The sequence below is a fragment of the Anoplophora glabripennis genome, unplaced genomic scaffold (genome assembly GCF_000390285.2).
Source record: "Anoplophora glabripennis isolate ALB-LARVAE unplaced genomic scaffold, Agla_2.0 scaffold832, whole genome shotgun sequence".
NCBI lineage: Eukaryota > Metazoa > Arthropoda > Insecta > Coleoptera > Cerambycidae > Anoplophora > Anoplophora glabripennis.
Window position 1 is genome coordinate 1 of NW_019416916.1, and position 25,524 is coordinate 25,524.

General features: G+C 33.4%; 2 protein-coding genes across 9 annotated transcripts in view; both read left to right on the plus strand.

The window, feature by feature from the left end:
* Positions 1–150: 150 nt before the first annotated feature.
* Positions 151–766, plus strand: LOC108913823 (cytochrome c oxidase copper chaperone). Of its 2 annotated transcripts, none has more exons than XM_018719451.1 (3): positions 151–193; positions 312–437; positions 495–766. In XM_018719451.1, exons 2-3 carry the CDS (start codon positions 313–315, stop codon positions 577–579), a joined length of 210 nt encoding a protein of 69 aa, XP_018574967.1. In that variant the 5' UTR covers positions 151–193; position 312; the 3' UTR covers positions 580–766. The 2 variants fall into 2 exon arrangements, with proteins under 2 accessions (XP_018574967.1, XP_018574968.1); XM_018719452.1 differs by lacking the exon at positions 151–193 and adding an exon at positions 208–248.
* A 2,496-nt stretch (positions 767–3,262) lies between these two features.
* The window catches only part of LOC108913825 (uncharacterized protein CG7065), a 29,741-nt gene continuing 7,479 nt past the window's right edge, over positions 3,263–25,524 (plus strand). The window contains exons 1-10 of one of the 7 annotated variants that reach the window (XM_018719455.1): positions 3,263–3,402; positions 3,568–3,680; positions 3,754–3,877; positions 7,276–7,590; positions 14,093–14,263; positions 14,333–14,609; positions 14,891–15,233; positions 22,326–22,595; positions 22,652–22,789; positions 24,514–25,175. In XM_018719455.1, the coding sequence (XP_018574971.1) occupies positions 3,812–3,877; positions 7,276–7,590; positions 14,093–14,263; positions 14,333–14,609; positions 14,891–15,233; positions 22,326–22,595; positions 22,652–22,789; positions 24,514–25,175 (2,242 nt within the window). In that variant the 5' untranslated portion in view covers positions 3,263–3,402; positions 3,568–3,680; positions 3,754–3,811. The remainder of the gene's footprint in view (positions 3,403–3,567; positions 3,681–3,753; positions 3,878–7,275; positions 7,591–14,092; positions 14,264–14,332; positions 14,610–14,890; positions 15,234–22,325; positions 22,596–22,651; positions 22,790–24,513; positions 25,176–25,524) is intronic. The other 6 variants (XM_018719458.1, XM_018719454.1, XM_018719459.1 and 3 more) reach the window with 6 other exon arrangements.

Consider the following 25,524-nt stretch of genomic DNA (forward strand, 5'->3'; position numbering starts at 1 on the left):
TGTCCAGGCCTACACGAGATGAGGCAGGATAAAGAAGGATAATCCCCCTCGATCCCAAATCATTGAGGCCAATTTCTAGCCATGGAATAATGGTGCGCGCGACTCTCCATGTATATAAGGAAAGGTTTTCTGTTTTCAATGATCTGTTAATGGATTTCTCAATTTTACTTCTTCTATGCTTATAGTAGGTTAGGTAATAAAAAAATATTTGTATAAGGATTATTAGGAACTACATTTAATAAATAATTGTATAAGGCTCTGTATAAGGGTGATAGAGAAATTGTGGACTAATTTAATTTTTGCCTTTGTAGAATGGGTAACGTTAGCGAAAAGGTAGAAGCTGCCGCTTCTACATCTCAAGTACAAAATACAGAGGCGCCTAAAAAATTAAAGCCTTGCTGTGCTTGTCCTGAAACCAAAAAAGCAAGAGATGCATGGTAAGTAAATTACAATAAGAAGACGATAAGTAATTTCGTAATGCAATTTACTTCTAGCATTATTGAAAATGGGGAAGAAAATTGTCAACATTTAATTGAAGCACACAAAGAATGTATGAGAAATGCAGGGTTTAATATTTAAATATGTGTATTACATTTTCGGATTGTATATAGTCATGTTTTTTCTCTTCTGTAATTTATTGAAAATGTAGATTAATATCATGTCAAGTGTAACTTGCAACTTGCAAGTCATCTTTTATGTAGATGTGTGGTAGATAATGGTATTGTTACTATTGTTGGTAGACATGAAATAAAAACCTAACCTGTCATATTGATATTTTAGTTTATTTACAAAACTTTTGTAGTTTTGTATTAAATTCATAAAGTACTCAACAGAAGATATAATAATGCAAAGTGACGGAAATTTAGAAGACAAAAAAGAAGCTAATGCATTTCTTAGAGAACGATATTTATATTTAATATCTGCAATTTGTGGTAAAGATATACCTAATGTTTGATTCTAGATATGTAATTTTAAAAATAATGTTTTAGGTAGTAAAAAGTGTAAAATAAGCATGTTTGAAAATACTGAAGTAGTCGGCACTATAAAATCCATTGATCTGAATTTTGAAAATGTTATTGTGGAAAATTTAAAAACTCCTCTACCTGATCCCTTGAAATTTGGAATTCTAAGAACAAGTGATATTTTGACAATACATTTTGATTAGGTTAAGAAATAGGTGTAAGTAATAAACCTTATCAATTAAAAAATACATTTCATGTGTTGATTTTATACTACCATCAGTGCCACTGCCACACGATATGTGGTGAAAATGCAAACATTTTTATGTTCAGAAAGTATTTTTTACAAGATTTTATGAATTTCTTGGATAGTGTTTCCTTCAACAAGATGTGTATGATCCAGCCTAATAGTAACGTTTTTATTCCATAGAGGAAATTAGTTATATGTTATATGATGTATCATCATATCATGATTTAATTAAAATTGCAGTTTATTTAACATTGTATCTAAAGCTAAGGTATAGAAGACAAAACTTCATATTGAATTTTCAAATTCATTACATTTTCTTGATATATCTACTGAATGCTGTAGACCATATGAACTGAAGGGAAAACCACGCCAAAATTTCTACATTAAATAAACTCGTAATCATAATTAATTACTCAATTATCATTCAATTACTGGGGGACTTAAATGGGATACGCATAACTTAAATAATTGTTTTAAAACCCAAATATTATTAATGTAGTGAAAGAATGAAAATAAATGGCTGATTTTGCAAATTTTGGGAGATATTTATTGCAGCTAGGGAACCAACCTTCCCCCCTTTCTGTTTTCAAGGGAGCTAATCATTGCTTAAAAAAAAATTAAAATTATGTGAAAAATAAGAAAATACCTCTATCTGTTAGTTGATTATAAAAAAATTCTAACTAAATATGTGTACTTAACTCAATTAGTGTGTGTAACCCTTTTCAAGAATATTTTTGGCAACCCTTATTTTAACTTTTTGCAAATCTCATTCTACATTTTTTTATCATTAAAGTTCCTGAATGGACTTAAAAAAAATCTGTATTCAAAATTATAAAAAATATGAGCAATTATTTTTACAAGCTGCCGCTGACTGTTTAGTATTTAATAATTTTTATTTTATTATTTACTTATTTTTACACGATAATGATAAATTAAAAATACATTTACTTGTTTTTTTTTTAAATGCGACGTGTATTTTATCAAATTAATGTTCAGTGGAATTAATAAACTGTTTCTTGGCCTTTTTTATTTAATTACAATTATTTTTAATTATACCGCGAACTGCGGACGGTCACAAATCTGTAGAAAATAGCTTCGTTCCATCCAAAGGCAAGAGAATTGGTGGGACGAGCCGGCGAAGCAAGAAGAGCGCTAGAAGAAAGGGTCCTAGCCGGCGGGGCCCAGCCAGGACAAAAGGAGGTCCCACAAAGCGTCTACACTGGCCGCTTTTGTGGTCGGGGTAGACGACGGATGGGGCCCACCTACGAAGGCTGTCCAGGCCTACACGACATGAGGCAGGATAAAGAGGGATAATCCCCCTCGATCCCAAATCATTGAGGCCAATTTCTAGTTATGGAATAATGGCGCGCGGGGTCTGGACCTGAGTAGGAACTAGAAACAACCTTTCTTGAAGCGTGCGCATTGAATACACAAAAGAAGAAAGGGCCCTAGACGGCGGGGCCCAGCCAGGACAAAAGGAGGTCCCACAAAGCGCCTACACCGGCCGCATTTGCGGTCGGGGTAGACGACGGATGGGGCCCACCTACGAAGGCTGTCCAGGCCTACACGAGATGAGGCAGGATAAAGAGGGATAATCCCCCTCGATCCCAAATCATTGAGGCCAATTTCTAGCCATGGAATAATGGCGGCGGCGGCGGTTCGTAAACTGCAGCGGGCATATACTGTACCTGCTCTGTGGTAAACTGTGCCAACAACCAACAAGAGGTCTGTTCCAACAAGATTCAGGGATTGGTTCCGAACCGTCAGAAATCTGCATCCAACTAATTCTTGCGATATATTCACTGAAGACACATTTAAAACTTAGCTGGCCAAACATTTCAAACGGTTCGGAACCAACGGTTGGTCGAGGGCATGCGTATATAATAATTTCTTAGAAATTCTGAACTAATTCTGAATTCCTTGTTGGAACGAACCTATTATTTTGGGAGGAAAATTAGCATATGGCATTATGGCAACCATGGAGACTATACAAGTCTCCCTGATGGCAACACTGAATCACTAACTCTCTATCTCTCTCTGTCCTCTATCTCTCTCTAATGAAAAATGAATGATTGGTCTTGGTGATCGACGATTATAATTTGTTAACGTTCTAATTTAATTGCAAAACTCAGAATATCAATTGACAACTGCTTTGATTTTTATACTGTCACCAGTCTTACATAATTACAATAGGTAAGATTAATACGTTTTCTTTATTTTGTTTCAGAGTCCAAAATACTACGAATAATGACGCCCTGTTTATATATTTTCGTTTGATTTATCCATTATATTTTCTCTTTTGAGTTATATTATCTTGTGTTTTGGAAATTAACGAGACTATTCAGAGGCAAGTTTCAGATTTTTACAAAAATAATGAAAACTTAGCTGTACTAGGTGGCCATGTTGTGTTGTGTTTTGTGGCGGTAAATTTAAATTTCTTTTCCATCATTTGTATAAAAGGTTTCAATACGGTAAGTTATAACTAAGAAATTAAAACGGCGGTAAGTGTGTAACATTTTTTTTATGGTATATCATTTTTTCCAGAAGAATAATACTTCAGAGAGAAGCTTAAATTTGGAAGATATCCGGTAGTGTAAGTGTTATGGAGCCCTGTGCACCAGGAACAGAAGATGATCCACCAATTATGTATTCCACTCTGAACAAACAGGTACTTACAACTCTTTTAAAATAGTTGTAGTTATTGTGACCATAGAAATTTTATTAATAATGTATTAAAATTTCAGTACAAATAGGTAAGTATTACTTGACATCCTTTTTACGATTCATGACTGCTTTGTGTGTGACGGAAAAAAATTACTGATATTTTAATGTTGAAGGATAATTTTATATGGTTTCGTTAAATTTTTTATATCATCAATGTTGATTTATTGATTATTCTAATATCCGGCAAATTCAGAATAGAAGAGAAATTGTCCCTTGTTTCTTACAGAAATGCTTTATATTAACAGCAAATAATTCGTCCTAATAATAACAATAATAATTGTAAACTGGTATCCTGTATCCTACTTTTGATGGCATTTTTATAAACATACACCTAAAGTACAGAAGTGTCCGACTTAGAAGTCGCTTAGAAGACTCCGAAGTCAATTTCACTAAAAATTTTAATTCAAATCATGCCATTGTTGTGTCTTACTAGAATATGGACATTGTTATTACAGAAAAATTCTTATTTAAGTAACTCCTGTCTCCCTATTAGTAAATAAAAGAAGTACAGTGGTACGAGATTCTAATTGATCTTATTAATAGACGACGCAATGAAGGCAGTGTTTAGCATGTCATAGGTGTCTGCCAAATTTGATTTAGTTTTATATTTTTCTTAATTTCCAGTTAAATAACAAATTGAGGGCAAGTTTTTTGTTACATTATTGAATTTTCTGTTAATATTTGAAAAGGTAGCAAACACCCCATTACTTATCAGTAAATTAGTTTTTGTCTCCATTGCACAATTTCATCTTGTTTTTAAAAATTTGTGCTGATGAATATTCATCTTATTGTGTGTTGTTTGTATGGGGGTTTACTGTATAGGTATAAATAATATGGGACTTGTATAATAAAAAATAAAGTAACTTGACTAGAACTATTGACTAGAAACATAAAATACAAATTATGGAACTTTAGCAATAAATGTATTTTCATTATCTAAAAAATAATGAAAATGAAAAATAAATATANATTAGGTAAATTAAACAAAAAAGTTAAGAAATAATTAACAACAGATATATATATATGTGGTAAGTAAAACTGGTATATCCTATTTCGCGAGTTCAAGAAATATTAGTTTCAGTATATATTTGGAAAGAAAATGTATACTCTTTGCAAGTAATGTACATACATAAACGGAAACTTTTCAAATGTGAATGGCATTTATTTTTTCTGTACATGGTATTACAGAATATATTTTATATAAATGTGCCCATAATTAATATTAAAGAACATTTTTACTAATGATGTTCGGAAAAATACATCTCGTTAAATTATTCTTTATAACTGTTTAAGAAAGTTTTTGGATAAATTTCACATGTTAAGCAACGGCTTTATTTAGATCATTCAATTTTGAATGTTCGTATTGAAAAATAAAAAGAAAAGTTGTGTTGCATTCAACATAACTTAGTAGTGTGTGGACGTGCAAGTGTAATTGCGTGTAAAAAGTATTTCTTGGTTTTCAACAGATTTGTTGAAGATTAAGAAAGCATCTTAAGGGGTAGATAATATAGATAAAATAGAAAAATATTCTTTTACACTACAATTACGATGTTTTTATTTATTATTTTACTGCTGTGTAAGGATCTTTGAACAATAAATATTAAATCGTCTTTAAAATCAATTTTTCCTAAACCGTAAATTGTTTTCTGCTTCGAAAATTTTAATATTTGCCGGATAATTTAACAAGTGTGTGTATTCTAATAGTAACAGACAATTGTTTTCTAGGTAATTTTTTTGATATGCTATTTTTAAGATGACTTAGATTAACTAATATTAATAATAGTTTAAATAATGGAGAAATAAATAATGTCAAATTATGAGCTAATGCTCACGCAGATCTTGTTGCACACTGTTTTCCATTTAATTTAATTTCTCTTGAGTAGGAGCTAAAGTAAATATGGAAATATTTACAGCATAATAAAAATAACCAGCAAGCTAATTGCTAGCAACAGATGAATGTAATCTAATTTTGGTTACATTAGCAATGTCTGAACATAGCACTGATTTTATTATGTCATATACCTGTTTTACTTATAATAATTCCATTAAATTCTCCATAATCATAAATATTGTGTACTTTTATGAGCTAAATATAAACTAAATTGAACGTACAATCTACTTTTTTGCCATCCCAAGTTCTGGTTTGTAGTGCTTTCTGTTGGCATAATCAGATTAAGAAATTTGTGTGTTGTAGAAACAAAGTTGCAGCTACTTGTGTTGTATCGTATGAAGTTGTCTCATTAAAAACTTTAGTCATTAATTACATATTCTGAGGAGATTTTGTTTTAATAACTAACATTCTAAGGGATAAGCGAAAAATATATGTCTTATATTTTAACACTTAATGTTTTTTTAATCATAAAATCTTGTGTATAATTGATTTTTAAATTTCTCCCTATAGTTCTTCAATATTTAGTTTGACAAAAAGATACAATTTATGTGACATAAGAAATATATAGTTTATTCAAACAATATTTATATTAATTTTATTTTAATTGCATACTTTTCAATGAGTTCTGTAATTAATACATAGTTTGTTGATTAAAAGTTGCATATAATTTGTATGACATTATCAACATCTTGGATTCCGTTGCAAACTTTTCACAACAGATTATCATTCATTCATGTAAAGGTAAGTATTTTGAAAAATAAATTAGTCCTTGAATAACAATTTGAAACTATAAAATTGCACCAAATTGTCCACCATAAGTGCAACACCTATTCTCCATTATTGAGACATCAAAGGAGTGTAAGGCTAAAGCTTGGAAAACTTTAGTTTTTTTTTAATAAAATGCATTTGTTTGAACTTTAACAACCCATATATTTTTACATGTTTAGATAGAGTTATTTGTTTCATTCTAAGAGCAACATTACAAAAAAAATTAATTGCCAGGTGACTACTAATAGCGTCTAAAACATTGAGGTTATGGGATATTCTTTGTTGGTCTCTTATTAGAGATCCATCAAATCCTATATCACTAATTGCAAAAGAGCATTTTGTACAAATGTGCAGAAAATATTGTTTATTCCATTAAAAGAAAAAGAAAGGTATATAAAAAGTCTTAATAGTTTTATACTATTTCTAACTTCGCATTTCTTTTTCTGTCACAAATAATTGTACATATACATATAAGGTAGAGGGTAACCCATATGATAGACGATCCTGTACATACTATTATGGGAACACAATGTGTAGTTGCAATTTGTTTTTTAATGAAATGTATTGTAATTACTTATTGCAAGTATGAATATTTCTCCATTATTGAAATTATTAGTTATATTTAACTTGTTTGGCTCGCATAGAAAATGTAATGGGCTGGAATTAATTTATTATTCTTACAGGCAACAGAACAAGAACGATTGCTGAAACAGAAAGCTATACTGAAAAATGGTCAGTACGACAACATATTCGAGCTCAGCTATGTCAATGGTGCAGAGCATTGGTTTTGTAATGCTTGCCAGTGTCCTGTTATGGGGCGTGTTTACCAGCATGAAATCGGCAAACGTCATACCCAAAATTTGGCGATGAATAATCGCCATTTGGACAAACCACGAAGAGATGAACCTGATGATGATCCCATAACCATTGACGTCGCACCAGGTGAACCTGTCCCCCCTGGTTTTGAGGAAGAGATCGGCAGAGTTGCACAGATTCAAGTAAGTCCTATTTTATTAGAGTAATGTACCCCCTGTAATTTTTATACGGGTAGTTCGATTTGTGCCAAATTTGTTATCTTCTGGATAAAAGGGTCTGATTCAAGATGCGATATAGCTTTAGGTCCTCAAATACTTTTGTTCAAATCCTAACTAACATTGATCTTTTGAATTTGAATCTGAAATTGTTTTCAAAAAAATTGCAAAATTAAGGATTACGTGTCAGATGTGACGTGTACTAGTTGAACATGAATCCATGGAAAGTTGTTTAACTATACAGTAGAACCTCGATTATCCGGGTTGACCGGATTGAAATAACGTTCAAACTCGCCAATTTTGCAAAAAATAAGAACTTTATTACACAACCTATTACATACACATGTACATATGTATGTACTCGTACATATAAAAAATAAAAAGTTTCGTACATATGTACGTACCTAATAGTGATGTAACGAATATCCGCATTCGCGAATATTTGTTTGATTTATGATATTCGCATTCGGATTCGCATTCGCAAATATCTTTGAATATTTTGCGAATATGAACGTGAAAGAAAAATACAGAATGTGAAAACAATATTAGGTAAATTAAACAAAAAAGTTAAGAAATAATTAACAACAGTCTAATCTCACAATTCACAAACTCATCTGAGCCGGTAGCGAAAACAAAACAAAATTCCAATCATACAAAAATACCGTTCTACCAACATAACAACGCTAATTTCTTTTGTCTCTAGTGCTGCTGTCATCGGAAATATTATGTGCGTCGCTCGCGGCATATTTTGAATCATAGATAAACGGCGCTAGATTTAAAAACTGAATATTCGTATTTGCATTCGCATTCGCGAATGTCGACAACAGATGTTCGCATTCGCGAATGCTTAAGAACTGGCATTCGTTACATCACTAGTGCCTAATTGCATAGGTCCAAACATTAGGTACATTGTATGTTCAACAACATGTTAATATGCAGAGTCTAGTTGAAAAAATCAGTAAATTTTTGCATGTGCGCGAACCAAATGCTAGATTGCTTAGGTAAATAATATGTATGTGACAAACAAGTAGAGATTCGTCTTTGTTTTTATTTTTGAGCACACGCATTAGCTGCGCACGGATAATTGAGGTGTTACTGTAATTGGATACAGATTTCCAAAAAAATTGCATGATAAAAGCATGATTCAACTTAAGATCCCATCGACCACATTCTGAGAACAAGTTGTTTCAGAAGGTGGCGTAGTGATCCCCATCACTCAGGTCTTGTGATCATTGTGTATGTTGCTAGTAACAGTTTAAAAAGGTAAACTATAGTTTTGCCAAGGTCCGATATTTTGAGGAGACAGAAGTGTTGCTTCCAGCTATCTGTGTCTTTTTACCATTAAACAGGCCCAGTGACAGGGTCTACGTGAAATCCTTGTCTTTGTATCTGCATAACCTGCACCTTGCATTGGTACTCAGATCAATTCTATTGAGTTACAAGTTAAGATGTCTATATTAGAAGTCATGTGCCAATTCTAATGCTATTTATTTTTTTCTTAGCATGCTGATTTTCCGAGTTGCTTAGCCTTAAGGAGGTTTATGATATGATGATATGAAATGGAATTAATTCACAAACAAATATTCATAAAAAAATTAATGTAAGCTTATTAATATGAAGAAAATCCTCAAAATAAATTATGACTAGTTTGGATACCTAAGAAACGAGATATTAATAAATTATTTTTTCACGATTTAGTAGAGTCTTACGAAAATGTAGATTTTTTTGGTCTTTCCACTTAGAATGCACAACAATTAACGAACGGTTTCCACAGCAACTTGTATAAATAGGAAACCAATATCTAAGGAACCATGTGACAGCTCCTAGAAATCGATTAGGTAGTTGAAAGATACATAATTTATAATAACTCTCCTTCAAACTGCTGTCGTTGACTAACTTAACCTCCATTATGCATGATAGCGGCAACGCCGCGGTTCTCGACGTAGCGTTTTATTTGAAATTTGCAGGTGTGACATATGATGTATATTTCAAGCTTAGGCATCCAAACAAACAGAATGATCGAATGCGAGCGAGCGAACGCCGTGCCGAGCGGGCCAGCCAAGTGCAATGTAGCCAAATCTAAAAGCTTACTACTTTAGTCAGTAACGAATCCATAGAAACTCTCATTTGACTTACCCGATAAACCTCCTTAAGAAGCCAGGCCTGTTGTATACCAGAATCGCCCAACCAATCAGCCATTAGTCATTCTTTGATCCAATAAATAGTTGTGGTAGCGTGAGTACTTGTTCGGCTCCCACAAATTGACTATTTGATGAGCTTGTCTGGGTAACATATACATAATTTTATTGCTCGACATATTACTGTGATCATGAATCCAGCTCAGTTTGAGACGATTGTCCTACCCTAAAAGGGACATGATAGCTTGTGTTAGAATTAGATATTCCAATGTGACATCAGTAATATGGTGCATGTTGGCAGCCATAGACTATAATCATAGACCTTATAAACTACTGGACTCGCCCAAATGTCATTTTGCCTATATAAACAGCAATCGCTCAGACGTGTGCAAGAGAGATGGAGCTAGTAAGGGCTTCTTTCACAGAATTTTGTCTCCAATGCGCTACATTTAATTCAACCAATCACCTAGCTATACTCGATTCCTTACACCTTTTTTCTGTTGGGTCGTATTCAGAGACTATAAAAATAATATAGAGACTAAAAGACAAACAATTTTCATTTTTTCCAGCAGTGTGGGTATGTAAAAGGGTTTATTATATTACTGTCCTGATTACAGTACAATATTTGAATTGTTTTAGCTATAATACAATCAAATAATTTGCATTTAAATATCTCTAAGTGTAAAGTTGTTTCTTTTTCACGTAAACTTAAGCCCATTATAGTCAATTACAAAATTAACTCGGACGTCTTAGAGCGTACAGATACCATAAAAGATTTGGGAATTTATTTCGATAGTAACTTCACCTTTTCAAATCATATTCAATATCTGGTGTCCTCAACACTTAGTACGCTGGGCTTTGTGATTAGACAAGGTCGTGAATTCATTGATAATGTTGTGTTGTTTTCATTATTTTACGCGTTTATACGTCCCAAACTGGAATACTGTTCTCCGGCTTGGATTGTTTTTTATATTAACTAAGCCAGTTTAATTGATTCGGTGCAAAAAAAGTTTTTGAAATACCTCGCATTTCGCTCAGATGGCGTATATCTTGTACATGGATGCAATTATAAAATACTACTAACACGTTTCAAACTCAACTCGTTACAATACAGAAAGCACTTCCATAGTTTGAAATTTTTACATGCACTAGTAAACAATAAAGTAGACTGTCCCGAGATTCTAAGTCAATTGAATTTCTTAACAGTTAGGTCGGCTTGCCGCTCTCCACTTACTTTTTATACTTCTGCTTATAATACCAATGTGGGATTGAAGTCTCCTGTTTCTTTTATGTCACGCAATTATAACTTAATCTGTAACTCTTGTGATATATTCAACTGTAGCTTGCAACATCTGTACACAGCTTTTAGAAGTGTCAACAATTCATGATTGTTAACATAGGTAGTAGTTGTAGCTTTTCTTTTTCTTTCTTATTTTCTTTTTCATTTGTTGTTACACTATCTTATCGGTATATACGTCGATAGTAAGACCCAGGATTCTTTACGGCGCTGTGGTATGGTGGCAGAAAACACAACAGACCACAGCGAGGGAAAAACTGAATATAATTCAGAGATTGGCCTGTTTAGGTATAACGGGGGCGATGGCATCGACCCCGACAGCTGCACTAGAAGTCATGCTAAATCTGCCACCGCTGCATATAGTGGTGGAAAGAGAAGCGCGGTTAGCAGCATATCGACTCAGGAATAACAATGACTGGAGGGGTGATTCCCACTCCAGGATCATAGACACATCTATGTCGGAACCAACTCTTAGGTTGGTATCCGACAAGATGGTCCCAAGGTTTCACTTCCACAAGCCATTTGAGACTCGAATAGAGGATCAAAGCAAGTGGGAGGAAAGGTTTAATACCCTGGAAAGGTGGAGCCTAGTATGGTTTACAGATGGCTCCAAAATGACCAGAGGGACGGGTGCAGGAATATATGGACTCGGACCCAGATGGAGTGCAAGCTACAGTCTGGGGGAGTTCCCTACTGTATTCCAAGCAGAAATCTTCGCGATAATGGCGTGTCTGGCAGAGAATGTATGTAGAGGTTATAGACGTAAACTCATATATATATTCTCTGATAGTCAAGCTGCAATTAAAGCTTTAGCCGCACACAAGGTAAGTTCAAAACTGGTGTGGGACTGTTTACAGATGCTGACTGAACTGGCATACAGTCAGACTGTGTTGGGTGCCAGGGCACAAAGGCATTTGTGGAAATGAGAAAGCGGATGAACTTGCTAGGAAGGGATCCGAGACAGTGTTCATTGGCCCGGAGCCCTTCTGTGGCACATCTCCCAGTGTGGTCAGGCGGGCTCTGGGCAAATGGATAGAGACAGAACATAGGAAATACTGGACTTCAAGGCCAGGACATAGCCATTCTAAGGAGCTTATGGAGTATCCTTCGAAGGGAAGAGCGAATGAGCTACTGAGCTTGAATAGAATCCGGCTCAGGAGAGTGACAGGACTCATAACGGGACACTGTCACTTTAGGAAACATCTACATAAGCTAAAGCTTGTAGATAGTCCAGTCTGACGAGGATGTGAATCAGCGGATGAAACTTCTCTGCATATCCTGGGCGAGTGCCCGGGATTTGCACCGCAACAGAATGGTGCTCCTTGGGAGACCCTATTTGGAACCCAAGGAATTGAGAGAAGTGTCAGCAAGGAAGCTTTTGGACTTTGTAAAAAGGACAAATCTACTTGCTGAATAGGACTAGTAGTGGGACGCACAATAGGCCTAATTAGGCCGCAGTGCTATGGGACTTTTTAAAGGACCAACCACTAGATGAAGATGAAGAAGATGAAGATCTTATCGGTATGTTTGTTGTATTTATTCTTTACATTTTGTTCTGTATGCTCACATGTTAAATAATATATTATATACTTTGTCCTGTAATTGGTGGTTCACTGTTGGACAAATAATTTAAATAAATAAATAAATAAATAATATTCCAAATAGTTTTTATAACGCCTTATTTATTATTTCTCCATTTATTTTCCTCGTATCGTAAACTCGATCCGTTAAAATTACTGCAAGCTCTTCTGACGTAGTTGTTTCTAATATTTCATATTTTGCAGAACTGTATGAATTGAAACTATGCCGATGCTTTCTTCGTTCAACATATTATTTGAGAATTTTTGCTGGAGCACATTATAAGCACATTTCAGTTAAAACTTTTTCTTTATATCTATTCGGTTTGATGTTAAAAAATAATTTGAAGAGTAACACATTTAAAGCGTTAAAATGACATTTTATTTTGAGGATGGAGGAAATAATATAATCTAATAAGTTATCATCAGAGACAACTCTACTTGGTCATTATTTTCTGAAAGATGCGAAAAGTATAAACATGTTAGTACCATCATAACTTCTTTCCTACCTATGAAATTTAATTTTTTCTCCACTTAAACGTTTGTTTACGCAATTTATCGCAGAACACGATTGCACCATATTTGTTTGCGGCATTTTGTACCGGTATACCCGTGTACCATCATTTGTTTTACCGGTATTTGCCCCAACTAGCTTCATCTGCCTTGCACACATCAGCGCGATTGACCTCTCTAGGGCCAGTCCATAGTTTACTAGGTCTATGACTGTAATACAAATAATAAGACCTTATTGGTTAAAACAGGCAATCAAGATATTGCAGTTTTTTGTTTGATTAATCGGGGAACAAGTCATAATTTTGAATATCAGGTACATAATTTGTATTTCATATTCCAATTATTGCTGTTGCAGTAGATTAAGTTTTATATATCAAATGATGGGCATACCTACTTTATACCAACCTAAATTGAACAATCAAATAATGTAATGGCTTAAGTCTATTGAGAATGAAATATTTTAATATTTTTGTATTTTGAAACAAATTAACACATTCACAAAAGATATAAAATATAAATACTAAAAGAAAAAGATAGTTATCTCCACAAATCTGAAAAATCTACTCATGCCTACTATAGATTTGACAAAAAAATGACAGATACAGGTGCTCATCATGTCACAAATGCTGTATTTAACAAGTGGGTTAAAATGCCTAATTAGATAAAAAATTTAAGTGATTAGATAAGTTTAGGTTAACATCTCTCTTGACAGGGGGATATATCTATGTCTACCAAATTTTGCAATTTTTTAGAAAATGCTATTTGACAGCCTAGAAACAAATTACGATGTATAACTAAAATTATCGGGTTATCTATTTCAATGTAAATTTATTTAAAATTATAGAAGTAACTAGTAACAATTTCTAACATGAATTAATGTTTCCTACGTTAAAAAGCTGGAAGTCTTAAAAATATTGTTTAAAGTAGACATTTTTCTTTTATAGGAACGACTTGATGGATTCAAAGTTGGGCCTCTAATAGCCTTGGAATATCTATTAGAGTTGCAGGATTATGATCCGTCAAAGGAACCCGTTTATTTATGCATTTTGTGTGACAAAAGGGGAGATCCCCGTACTGTATTAACCCACCTTGCCAGTTATAATCATATTTCTCAGGTAAAAAAAATCTCGTTAATTCTTACCAATAATTATTTTATTAATTTTAATTAATTTATTATTTTTCAGTATCTGCAAAAACATTTTCCCACTTGTTACCGTGCTCTTGCGCCATACATGACAAAGCAATATAAGAGAAACTGGCAAATTACTTTGCAAAAAATAGCCGAAGCCATTGAAAAAAAGTTTGGTCGGCTCAAACCGTACCCCATTGAAAAAGATAAGTTTGAGAAAGAGAGGATGCATTATCTCCAGCAGATTTCAAAAGGCAAACATTTTTCAGAGCAGTCAGGTTGGACATTTGAGGAACTGATTGTCCACGATGAATTAACAAAGTCTCATGGAGGTATAGTTAAATTTTAATATATGAAGGGCACAAGACATAAGTAAAGTGGAGTAATGTATCACAAATCTAAAACCCGAAGTTTTAATATTATTTGAATTGAATTTTTTATTTCTGAACAGATGACAAACGATGTATTTACTTATGGTTTAGTTCCCTTTTGTGATTTTCTAAATGGTATTTAATATTTGAAGGTTAAATTCATTTTAGTATTTTATAGTACTTGTTGAAAATATCATATTGTTTTTATAAGAAAAATCATTAAAATATTGTACCATTTTTAGAAGAAAAATCATATGAATCAACTGCGTCTAACAATTGGGGTGGATCCGCTTATATAGAGAGGCCTTTTAAGAAGAGAAGCCCTTCGCCGCCAGTTGTAGCTTGTCCTACTAAAAAAAATAAAACTGGTCTGGCCAATAAAAAACAACTTCCCGCATATATTCCAGTTGGACAAAGTAATGCAAAAACCTCAGCACAGCCAGGCAGAAGAAGATCGTTGTCTAGTGTTTCTAGTATTTCCAGCAGCGACATGAGTGAAGGGGAAGGTAGAGTTAGAAAAGCAGGTAGAAGTCCGAGGAGAAGAGAGTCTCCTTCACCAAGAGGACGGCAGCTTCCTTATCAGAGGTAATAAAAATTAAATATTTATACCAAAATATATTACTTGGTCAAGTTTCTATTGAGAAAATGTTTTGTTTTGATGTATGCGAACATTGTCTTAAGAATATATTCACTTCAGGAGTTGTTACCCATTTTTGAAATATTTTTTCCAAAAATATTCTTTAAAGATTATACAAGCTATTCAACGTTTTTTGATTTTTAATTGATGGTAAAAGAGGGGTATAAATTAGTTCATTTCGTAAGTACTGCCTGGGAAATAGTTGTATGAGAGTTTGCGCAATAAAACAATTTTTCTAGCAGCAAATATAATCTGTACAATATTTGTTGAGATAGAACAGGGTTTGTAGCGGCCAGGAAAACCGGGAATACCGGGAAAAGTCAGGGAATTTGTTATTCTTCACAAAAAACGGGGAATAGTCAGGGAATTTTAAAAATATTCATGAAAGTCAGGGAATTTGATGTTTGCAACTGGAAATTTTTTGAAGGCCGGCCCTGGGTTCTTGAAAGAGAAAACAATTTGTGGTTTTGAAACCTTTATAAGAGGTTGTTAGGGTATAAAAAGGATTATGGAGTCCAGTCGAGAAAAAATTTAATGCATAAACACCAATTAATATGTAAAAATGAACTACAAGTGACCTGGTTTTTTTTTATGTGGGAAAACCTGGAAAAGTCAGGGAATTCTTTATTACTTTTGAACTATGAACTCTGTAGAATCCGAGAAAAAAAATAAGCCAATAAAGTTCTGTTATCGGAACTACTGTAACAATTTACCATGGCAGGGGCGTGCCTTGAAATTTTCGGCCAATGTCTTTCTATCTCGGATGTCGAATGAGGTTAATTCCAAGAAAGTGATGCAGGGGTCTTGTATTCTATCTTGATAAATATCGTACGGATTATACACAGTTCATTCTATGATTCTGATGAACATTCTAGCTAGGGTTACTAGGTTTATTCATAGAAAAAAGAGGTTTTAAAACTTTCAAGGCCTAAATATAAAAAATAATTAATTAACAAATTTGTGTTTTGGCAAAATTCTTGTATTGAAACACAAAAGAGGGAGCCTTTCCCGCATATACAGTGTGATCTTTTAAGATGTACACCATTAGTATCTCCTGAACTATACAGGGTGTTCCAGATAGACCTTCAATTAGACGTTTCTGGAAAACTACTCGTACTGGAATTCCGAAAATTTATGTATAGGGGTTTCTCCTAATGTTCTATCAATTGAAAATATTGGCGTCGTGGAACTTCCGGTTCTACCGGAAGTAGACGTCAACTCGCTTATTTAAAATGGAATGTACTATTTTTTATTTAATTTTTGGATTCTACATCGAATTTTAAGGTGTTTCATAACCTTACTTTATCCTTAAACTCAATCATTTTTGAAATATTTTGACTTTTTCAAAATTTTTGAAATAAACACCTACACTTAATCGGTTCTACCTCCTCCAATTTTTAAGTTTGGAAGCTGATATTTTAGATGGTGGATAATTGCTTCCATTTATGCTTCTTCAGAATTCTGTAAATAGTTCCTATTGACAGACGTGAATTTATTATGCATCTCTAATTGACGCCTGTGGATAAGCGGTGAAAAATGCCAATACATTTACTTCATTTTCTTCGTTGTCCACTGATGTCTTACTTTTATCATGTTTGGGAGAAACTTTCCATTCTCAGAACAATTCTTTAATAGTCTTCTGACCATATCATGACTTGGTTTGTGCTTATTTGGATATCTTTCTGCAAACACGCGACATGTTCTATTAACAATTCTATTACACTCCCCGTAAATGATAATTAAATTTAAAAAGTCGTCGTCTGTGTACCCAGAGTGTGCCATTGTTATTGAAAACACTTGGAAAATCGACAAACTCGCTTTACAGCAATGACAGCAAATCTGCTAAATAAGTAATGACACTTGGTGACATTTAAATGTTTTTCCACAGCCAACCTACAGCTAACTGTCGCGTCGGATTATATTCGTCTCTGTACTTATGTTCAAATATCTCAAAATCTCAAATTTAGGTATAGGGAATGCTTATACCAATGGAAAGAGAATTAACAGGGTGTTCTATTTAAAATAAGCGAGTTATTAAACTTTCAATTTGACACAATTGGTCCAAGTTTTTTAGACGCTTTTTGTAACATGCACCAACTTTCGTATTTCCAGATATTTGGACACGTTTTGGTATTGACCATCTAAAATGTCAGCTTCCTATCTTAAAAATTGGAGGAGATAGAACCGATTAAGTGTAGGTATGTTTTTTTCAAAAATTTTGAAAGAGTCAAAATATTTCAAAAACGATTGAGTTTAAGGATAAAGTAAGGTTATGAAATTTACCTTAAAATTCGATGTAGAATCCAAAAATTAAATAAAAAATAGTACATTCCATTTGAAATAAGCGAGTTGACGTCTACTTCCGGTAGAACCGGAAGTTCCATGACGACGCCAATATTTTCAATCAATAGAACATTAGGAGAAACCCCCGTACATAAATTTTCAGAATTCCAGTACGCGTAGTTTTCCAGAAACGTCTAATTGAAGGTCTATCTGGAACAACCTGTATACAAAAAAGTTGCATATTTGCTATTTCAGATTATGAAAAGAAATTGGAGGTAAGTTGCACCATTCCTGAATTAAACTGAAAAAACTGCAAACCTGGCTTTTCTTATTTCTTCCACATCTTTTTTATTATTGAAATAGACCAGGCGGGATCTGTTTCAAAACACCCATGTATGGAGGTTTTATATAGTATCGCTAATTTTTGCTTTAATGGCTCCAAAATAGTATAACAAAACATAATTTCGCTGTGCTCTGCTTCAAAAAGTTTGCTAAAATTATTTTTAAACAAATTGTGAAAAAATTATTTTTTTTCCTTTTTTCAACATAGTTCAAAAAATTGAAGAGGAAAAAAAGATTCATAATTAAATTTTACACAAGATTTACCCATTTTCAAATAAAAAAATGCAACATGATTAATGCAAATATAGCAAAAACAACAAAAAAAAGTGAAAAAAAGAGAAAAATCGCAAAAATATTGTAATTTTTTTATTTGAAAATAGGTATATCTTGTGTAAAATTTAATTACGAATCTTCTTTTCCTCTTCAATTTTTCTCTAAAATTAATACTTTTTGAACTGTGTTGAAAAAAGGGTAAAAATAAATTCTTTCACTATTTGTTTAATAATAAATTTAGCACACGTTTTGAAGCGTGCGCATAGTGAGATTTTGTTATATCATTTTGGTGCCATTAAAGCAAAAATTAGCATACTATATAAAACATCTACACCAAAACAGATCCCGCCTGGTCTAAAAGTCGAGTAATGAAAATTGGTATGTATATAAAAGGCGATATGCTCTATCTATTGAAACAGTGCAACTTATCCCCAATTTCTTTTCATAATCCGAAATGGCATGAAAATGTACACCTTTCTTGTAATTTAACCATCCCTGATATCTTCTAGTTCAGGATGTACTAATGGAGTAATCTTAAAAGTGATCACCTTATATACTGCACATCGGGCAACATGTCAAAAAGAGGACATCTTTTAACCCTAATTTTAGCGTACAATTCATTAATTGGTATTTTGTTGAAATTGAATACTGATATTAGCTGTTGTTAGCAAATATGATAGAAGAGCTAATGTAAGTGTAATGAAATCTGAATTTTTTAGAAAAAAAATATCATTCCTTCACTTTGTATTAATTTGAGGAAATTCATTAAAACACGATAAATAAAAAAGTAATACTCTTTGTTAATTTTAATGCATAGTCGTTTGTACAAGATACAGCTAAATAATAGTACAGCTAAACGCATGGCCAAACTTGATTGATAGATTCTAACGAGCGTTCAAATAAAAACGTGATCAAGTTGGTTCTGAAAATTTGGACGTAGGGCGTAGCGTATAGCAAATGAACTTAAACGTCATCTGTCAAAGCGCTATATCGCCGCTATCAATTTTAATATTTTCGTTTTTAAAAGCGTTTAAAATGGTGTTTTCTCAAGAACAAAAAGTGTTTATCAAAGAGTCCTACTTTAGAAATGGACGCAAGATTGATGGAATATGGAAGTATTCTATTGAGGAATGTTTCATAGAATTTCAAAATCAATTTCCCGGCGTTGTTGAGTACAAAATTTTTCAAAGTGCAGTTCAGCGTTGTGTTAATGTTTTTCGTGAAACGGGCAGTGTAACAAGAAAAGAAGGAAGCGGCCGACCTAAAAAGCGGACTGAAGAATTAAAAGAAAATGTCCAACAAATAATGGAAAATGCGCCAAGAACTTCTGTACGTGTTTTATCACAAATGGTGGGAGTATCAGTCGGTCCCTGCCACAGAGTATTAAAAAAGATTTGCGTTTGTTCTCCTATCGTTTAACTTGTCAGCAAGAACTTCATGAAGTTGATTTTCCGCGACGGGCTGTATTTTGTGAATGGTTTTTAAACAACTACGGTGAACTTCATAATATCACCTTTTTTTCTGATGAAGCCTGGTTTCATTTAAGTGGTTACGTAAACTCACAGAATATGAGAATGTGTTCTTCTGAAAAACCAGATAACTTTTTTGTCGAGGGCCCTCTACACGCTCAAAAAATTGGAGTTTGGTGTGCTCTCAATCGAAGGAGGATTTATGGACCTATTTTTTTTAATGGTACTCTTACTGCGCAAAGGTATAGAGAAGAAATTATCGCTCCTTTTGTTAACCAGCTGGAAGAAAACGAAATTACAAACTTTTACTTTCAACAAGATGGCGCAAGGGCACATACGGCAGGCGAGACGATGAATATGTTGAGGGAAGTTTTCCAAAATCGACTAATAAGTCTCAATGCTGAACATGAATTTCCACCGAGGTCATGTGATATTACGCCGTGTGATTTCTTTTTGTGGCCTTACCTTAAAAACACTATTTTTGAACTGCCTATTCCTGATTTAAACCATCTGCAGGCTCGACTTATAGACAAGATTCGTGAAATTAACAATACCCCGAGCATCTTAGAAAATGTCTTTAATTCTTTGAGGAACAGGCGTGAAAAGTGCTTGGAACAAGGAGGGGGACACTTTCAGCAGCTGCTTTAATTTATTGTTATAACAAGGAGGGGGACACTTTCCGCAGCTCCTTTAATTGTTTGTTATTGTTATCATGATTATTGTTTAAAATAAAGTTATATAGTCATTAACGTTATTGAAACTGACAGCTGCTATACAGCTTGTTGAGAAATGAGGTTAAGTTGGTCGCTATAAGCTACTCCCTACGTCCAATGTGTCAGAGCCAACTTCGACCACGTTTATATTTGAACGCTCGTTATATCACAGATTAACTATTTTTTTAATAAATGTGTCCCAAGGCGATTAATTTTCCAGCTATAGTGTGGTAAACTTTGAAAAATAATTATATAGAGACATAGTTTTGGGGATTGGCTTTGCAATTTTCTCTTACAGTATTTCAAATTGGATTCACTATTTTGACAGCTTCTCACTACAGGGATCTCGGAAACGGTAAGAGGTACGAAGTAGCTTAAATGGGGGCAAAGTTGCATAATCAAGGGACCAAATTTATGCCTCAAAAAAATCAAGGCTAACATTAGTTTATTTGAAAAAAAACTGAATTTTGGAAATCTGTTTTCTTTCATTTCAGCCTTGTTTGAGGTAATATTGAAAAAAGAAAAACACTCTCATGGCCACTTTTTTCCCTCTATCGAATAGCATAATCAATTTTTATATGTAACCTTTCCTCTCTCCAGGACCATTATCAACTTCATTTGTTTAAATACGACCCTAGAAATTTTATTACATTACTGCCTCAGCCTGAACCAGATTAAGACGTTTTGTCTCGAAAAATTCATCTTCAGTGTATTCGTTCCAAATTTATATAAATTTTTTATTTAGATTTCTTTGTTTATTACACTTTTTATTTTATTTTGACAAATTAATTCTTAAAAATGCATATGAACAACCAAAACGCCAACTGAATATTATTCTTTAAAAAATTTCAGTAAATGTTCAAAAACATTTTCGTTTTGGCAAAGGTTGAAAATGAAGATCAGTGTAATATTATCGGAATTTATTATATCTGTAACTGCAACTGTGAAAGAGCATGTCAGATGTATTTGTATGAATATCCTGAAAAAAATGCATCAAAATTTGTTTGAATTTTGAGCTTCGAGAAACCTAGAAATAACTATGGACATGGGAATAAAACTCTTAATAATGTTTTATTTTAATTCTTGGTGGTAATAGTTTAAATAACTAGATGGATTTCACAGGGTCTAACGACACTTAGAGTGTACGATAGTTCAATAAACAAAAAATCTAAATAAAAAATTTAGATGAATTGGGAACAAATACATTGAAGATGAATTTTTTGAGACAAAACATGTGAATCTGGTGCGGGCATCGGGGGGGTCATGAAGGCTTGCAAAAAATGTAATAAAATTTCTAGGGTTGTATTTAAAAAAATGAATTTGATGGTAGTCCTGGAGAGATGAAACATCACATATAAAAATTGATTATGCCATTTGATAGAGGGCAAAAAGTTGCCATGAGAAAGTGTTCTTCTTTTTTCAATATCACCTCAAACAAGGCTGCAAAAAAATTTCGGTTTTCTTCAAATATTTCGAAAACTAATCGCCTTAATTTTTTAGAGGTATAATGTTGGTCCCCTGATTACGCAACTTTGCCCCTATTTAAGCTAGTTTGTATCTCTTACCGTTTTCGAGATCCCTGTAGTGAGAAGAGAATTTGTAACAACCTGTATAGGTTTGACAAAAGTATGTTTTTGAAGCATGCCACAAGAATGCATAATTTTTAAGATAAAGGTGTAATGATCAGTTCAAATAATTTTATTATCCACGAGTAAAAAATATTTATGCGATTTTCCCCTTACTCTACATTCTGTATTGTGAAGCCGAAACTTTTGCAGACACATTTCTAGGACTTATTTTTATTAATTTGTGACTTAGAATTTGCCATTGATGAAACATTTTATTTACACCCTGTTTAACATATGTAGAATTTCACTTATGGAACAAACCTGTTATAAAACTGTCAATAGTGTAGACACCATTCTTGCTTATCCATTATACTATGAACTTCTTGATATAGACGTAGATCGCCCTCTCCAAGACGTAAGTCGCCTCCAAAACGAAAAGGTGAAATGCCATGGCAAAATCCTAATTACCAGAAGCAGAAAAATGAGTTTACGGAAAAGAAAATGACAGAAAAAGAAAGGGACAAAATCAGAAAAATAGAAGAATTTAGAAAACTTGCAAGAGCCATAGAAAATGATATGCATAAAACTCTTAAACAACACGAAAAAAATCCTGAAAAACATCCACAGTATAATGAGGAGTGGAAGAAGTTTTGGAACAAAAGGTTTATATATTTCACCAACGGCAATTGAATTAATTTTACTGGACAATTTTTTTCAGATACAAGGAGTTGCAGACCCAAGGCGTAGATGCTTCCAAACATGATTTTAAACCCGAATGGATTGAATATTGGAATAAGCGAATGGTAGAATTACATAGCGATGAACTTCGTAATAGGAAGGATGCATTAAGAAAAAGGTATATTAATAAATCAGAGTATAGAATTGTTTATAAATACTTGGCGTGCCGCTTAAAATTTCCACCTAAAGTTAAAATCCTGATTTTAAATCATTGCCAGTTGTAAGTAGAGGAGGGTGCAGTTCCTCAGTTCTTTCTTTTTCTAATCAAATTTTTGTTGAGATTATTTCCCATTTTTTGTGGTGTTCAGATTAAAAGAAAACAATATACGGCACCATTATCCGAACAAATTAAAATTTTTTCCCTAGCATATTTTGTGTTGCAAAAACGAAAAGGTTTACAAAATTCTTTGTAGGGTTATACAGAATACATTTACTTAATATATCCCCCACTTTCTTGAATGACCCCCTCCAATCTCGGTCTGAAGCATTTTCAGGTCGCTTCTAATGCCTCACAGTTCATATCGGCAAATGCCCTTAGCACATGAGCATTTATCAAAAAATTTTTCCTTGAAACAATGAGAACATCTTCAGGGTCGTGGGATAGCCAGCGGTCAGTCCTTCAATTGATTTTCGCATCGACAGCAAACATTTTTTAGTTTTATTGCAATATTTTATTAGAAATTTTTTATATGAAGCAAATTATTTATTTAAAAATATTTATTGGGAAGACTGATTTGTTGCACAACTTTTTTACCTCTTGTAATTTTTCGATAAAACCGATAGTTTGCTATTAAAAAAATTAGATGCGTCATCGTTCACTAAAGGGGTAATTGCGAAAATTTTTAAAAATAAAGTAGGCGGATGTCATAACAAATAAATTGTTATTAAAGGCGTAATGTCCGAACTGTTGAAACTGAGGAAGCTATACTGGAACATCTAGAACAAGACTGGTACAAGCACAAGACAGGTGTCCAGGCAACTGCAAGTTTCTCACAGTCTTGTGTGGCATGTAGTTCATGAAAATCTTATTTCGTTACTATTTTTTCTGGATTCGCAAAACACTTGGAGCATGTCGACATATTCGTCATTGGTATAAATATTATTTGCCATAATTATTTTGATAATAAATTAAACAGTTGGTACTAATTATTGGTTGACAGAAAGTGTCAATTTATTAATATGATAAATAACAATTTATTTGTTATGACATCCGCCTACTTTATTTTTACAAATTTTCACAATTACCCCTTCAGTGAACGAAAAATTACAAGGGGTAAAAAAGTTGCGCAATAAATCAATCTTCCCAATTAATATTTTTAAATAAATAATTTGCTTCATATAAAAAATTTCTTATAAAATATTGCAGTGGGGTTGACTGTTTCACTCTTTTATAAAATAAGCCAATGATCGAACAAATATTGAAAAGTTGTCTCTTTATTAGTAGGATGCTCATACCAAGTTTCGTGTCTCTAGCATTCCCCATGTTAAAGAAAAAAATTAAAATGTGAATTTCAATCCCCTCCTGTAAGAGGGTATATCGCCTCAGAGGTTCAACATTCATATAAGGTATTTTTAATTCAATCCTCTTATTTTTGACTCTACATTCACAGGTACCATTTTTGCTACTTCATTTAAAAACACCCTTTATAATACAACCATTATAACTTTTTAACAAATATTTTTATTAAAAATAGTTGAAAATTTTAAATGTCATTATTTCTGCCTTACACAGGAATGTAACATTTTTCTTTTGTAAAAAGTACTCTCAATGTCAAAGTAGAAAAGGGTTTAAGCTTAAAGAGTTTATGAGATATTATGAGTTTATGAAAGTTTTCTTCACAGATTGGGTCTTCCTGAAGAAATCAATCCTATAAAGTTCAAGATAGGTGTCGTACCTCCAGTAATTAAGGAAAATCCCAAAGAAAACAAACCAAACTTGCCCATGGCTGCACAACCAGATCAGGACAATGAAGTGATCATAATAGACGACAAGGATGACGATTCAAAGTCTCGAAGTCCATGGGAGAAGGACACTACCACAAAGCCAAAACCACGGGTACGGCGCAGTCCTTCACCACGTTCACGGAAGAGGTCTCCTAGACGGTCACGATCCAGAGATAGAAATCCTCCAAGACAAAGATCAAAATCAAGAGAGAAACATCAATTTAAACGATCCAGATCAAAGGAAAGATATTTCTCTACAAGATCAAAATCGAGAGACAGGTCTCGTTCTAGAGAAATAATGAAAGTTAAAGATTACTCGCCTATGAAAGAAAGTTCTCGGACGAAGGACAACAGGTCACCTTCACGGGAAATGTCTAGATCAATGGATCATAAAGATTCGAGGGAGAAGCGATCACATTCTCTGGATAGGAAGTCGCGATCTAGAGACAAGAGTCGCGAAAAAAGAGATATGGACTATAGAGAGAGCAGTTATGAAAGGGATATGAGGGGAAGAGAAAGGGTTAGGACAGTGGCTGACCTGCCTTGGGAGAGGGAAAAAGGTAGGATAATGTTAAAAAAAATTGCGTTTAATTTTTGGACATGTATTATATGGTAGCCAACTATTGAATCCAGCTTTAAGGATCAGCTCCCAATACTGGGATTTCAGGTTCCAAAATTTTAATCCTGAAATTTTTCTAAAAAATGGTAGCCATTTTTCAATCACGTCAATTCAAATTAGTTATTTATTGGACTAAAGAACATTTTTATCATAAATAGGTGACCCAAGTATCCGGTTTGATGGTGCTTTACGACACTCTCCTGTCTCTTTGGAGAATAACTGACATTTAGTTGTCTCACTGCACATCATCTAGAACAAATTTCTTTCGGTCGACAGTTGCTCAGATTCTC

Coding starts and splice junctions, on each gene's coding strand:
- LOC108913823 (XM_018719451.1), top strand. CDS start 313: ATGGGTAACGTTAGCGAAAAGGTAGAAGCTGCCGCTTCTACATCTCAA. Junction 438..494: donor AAAAAAGCAAGAGATGCATG/GTAAGTAAATTA, acceptor ATTTACTTCTAG/CATTATTGAAAATGGGGAAG.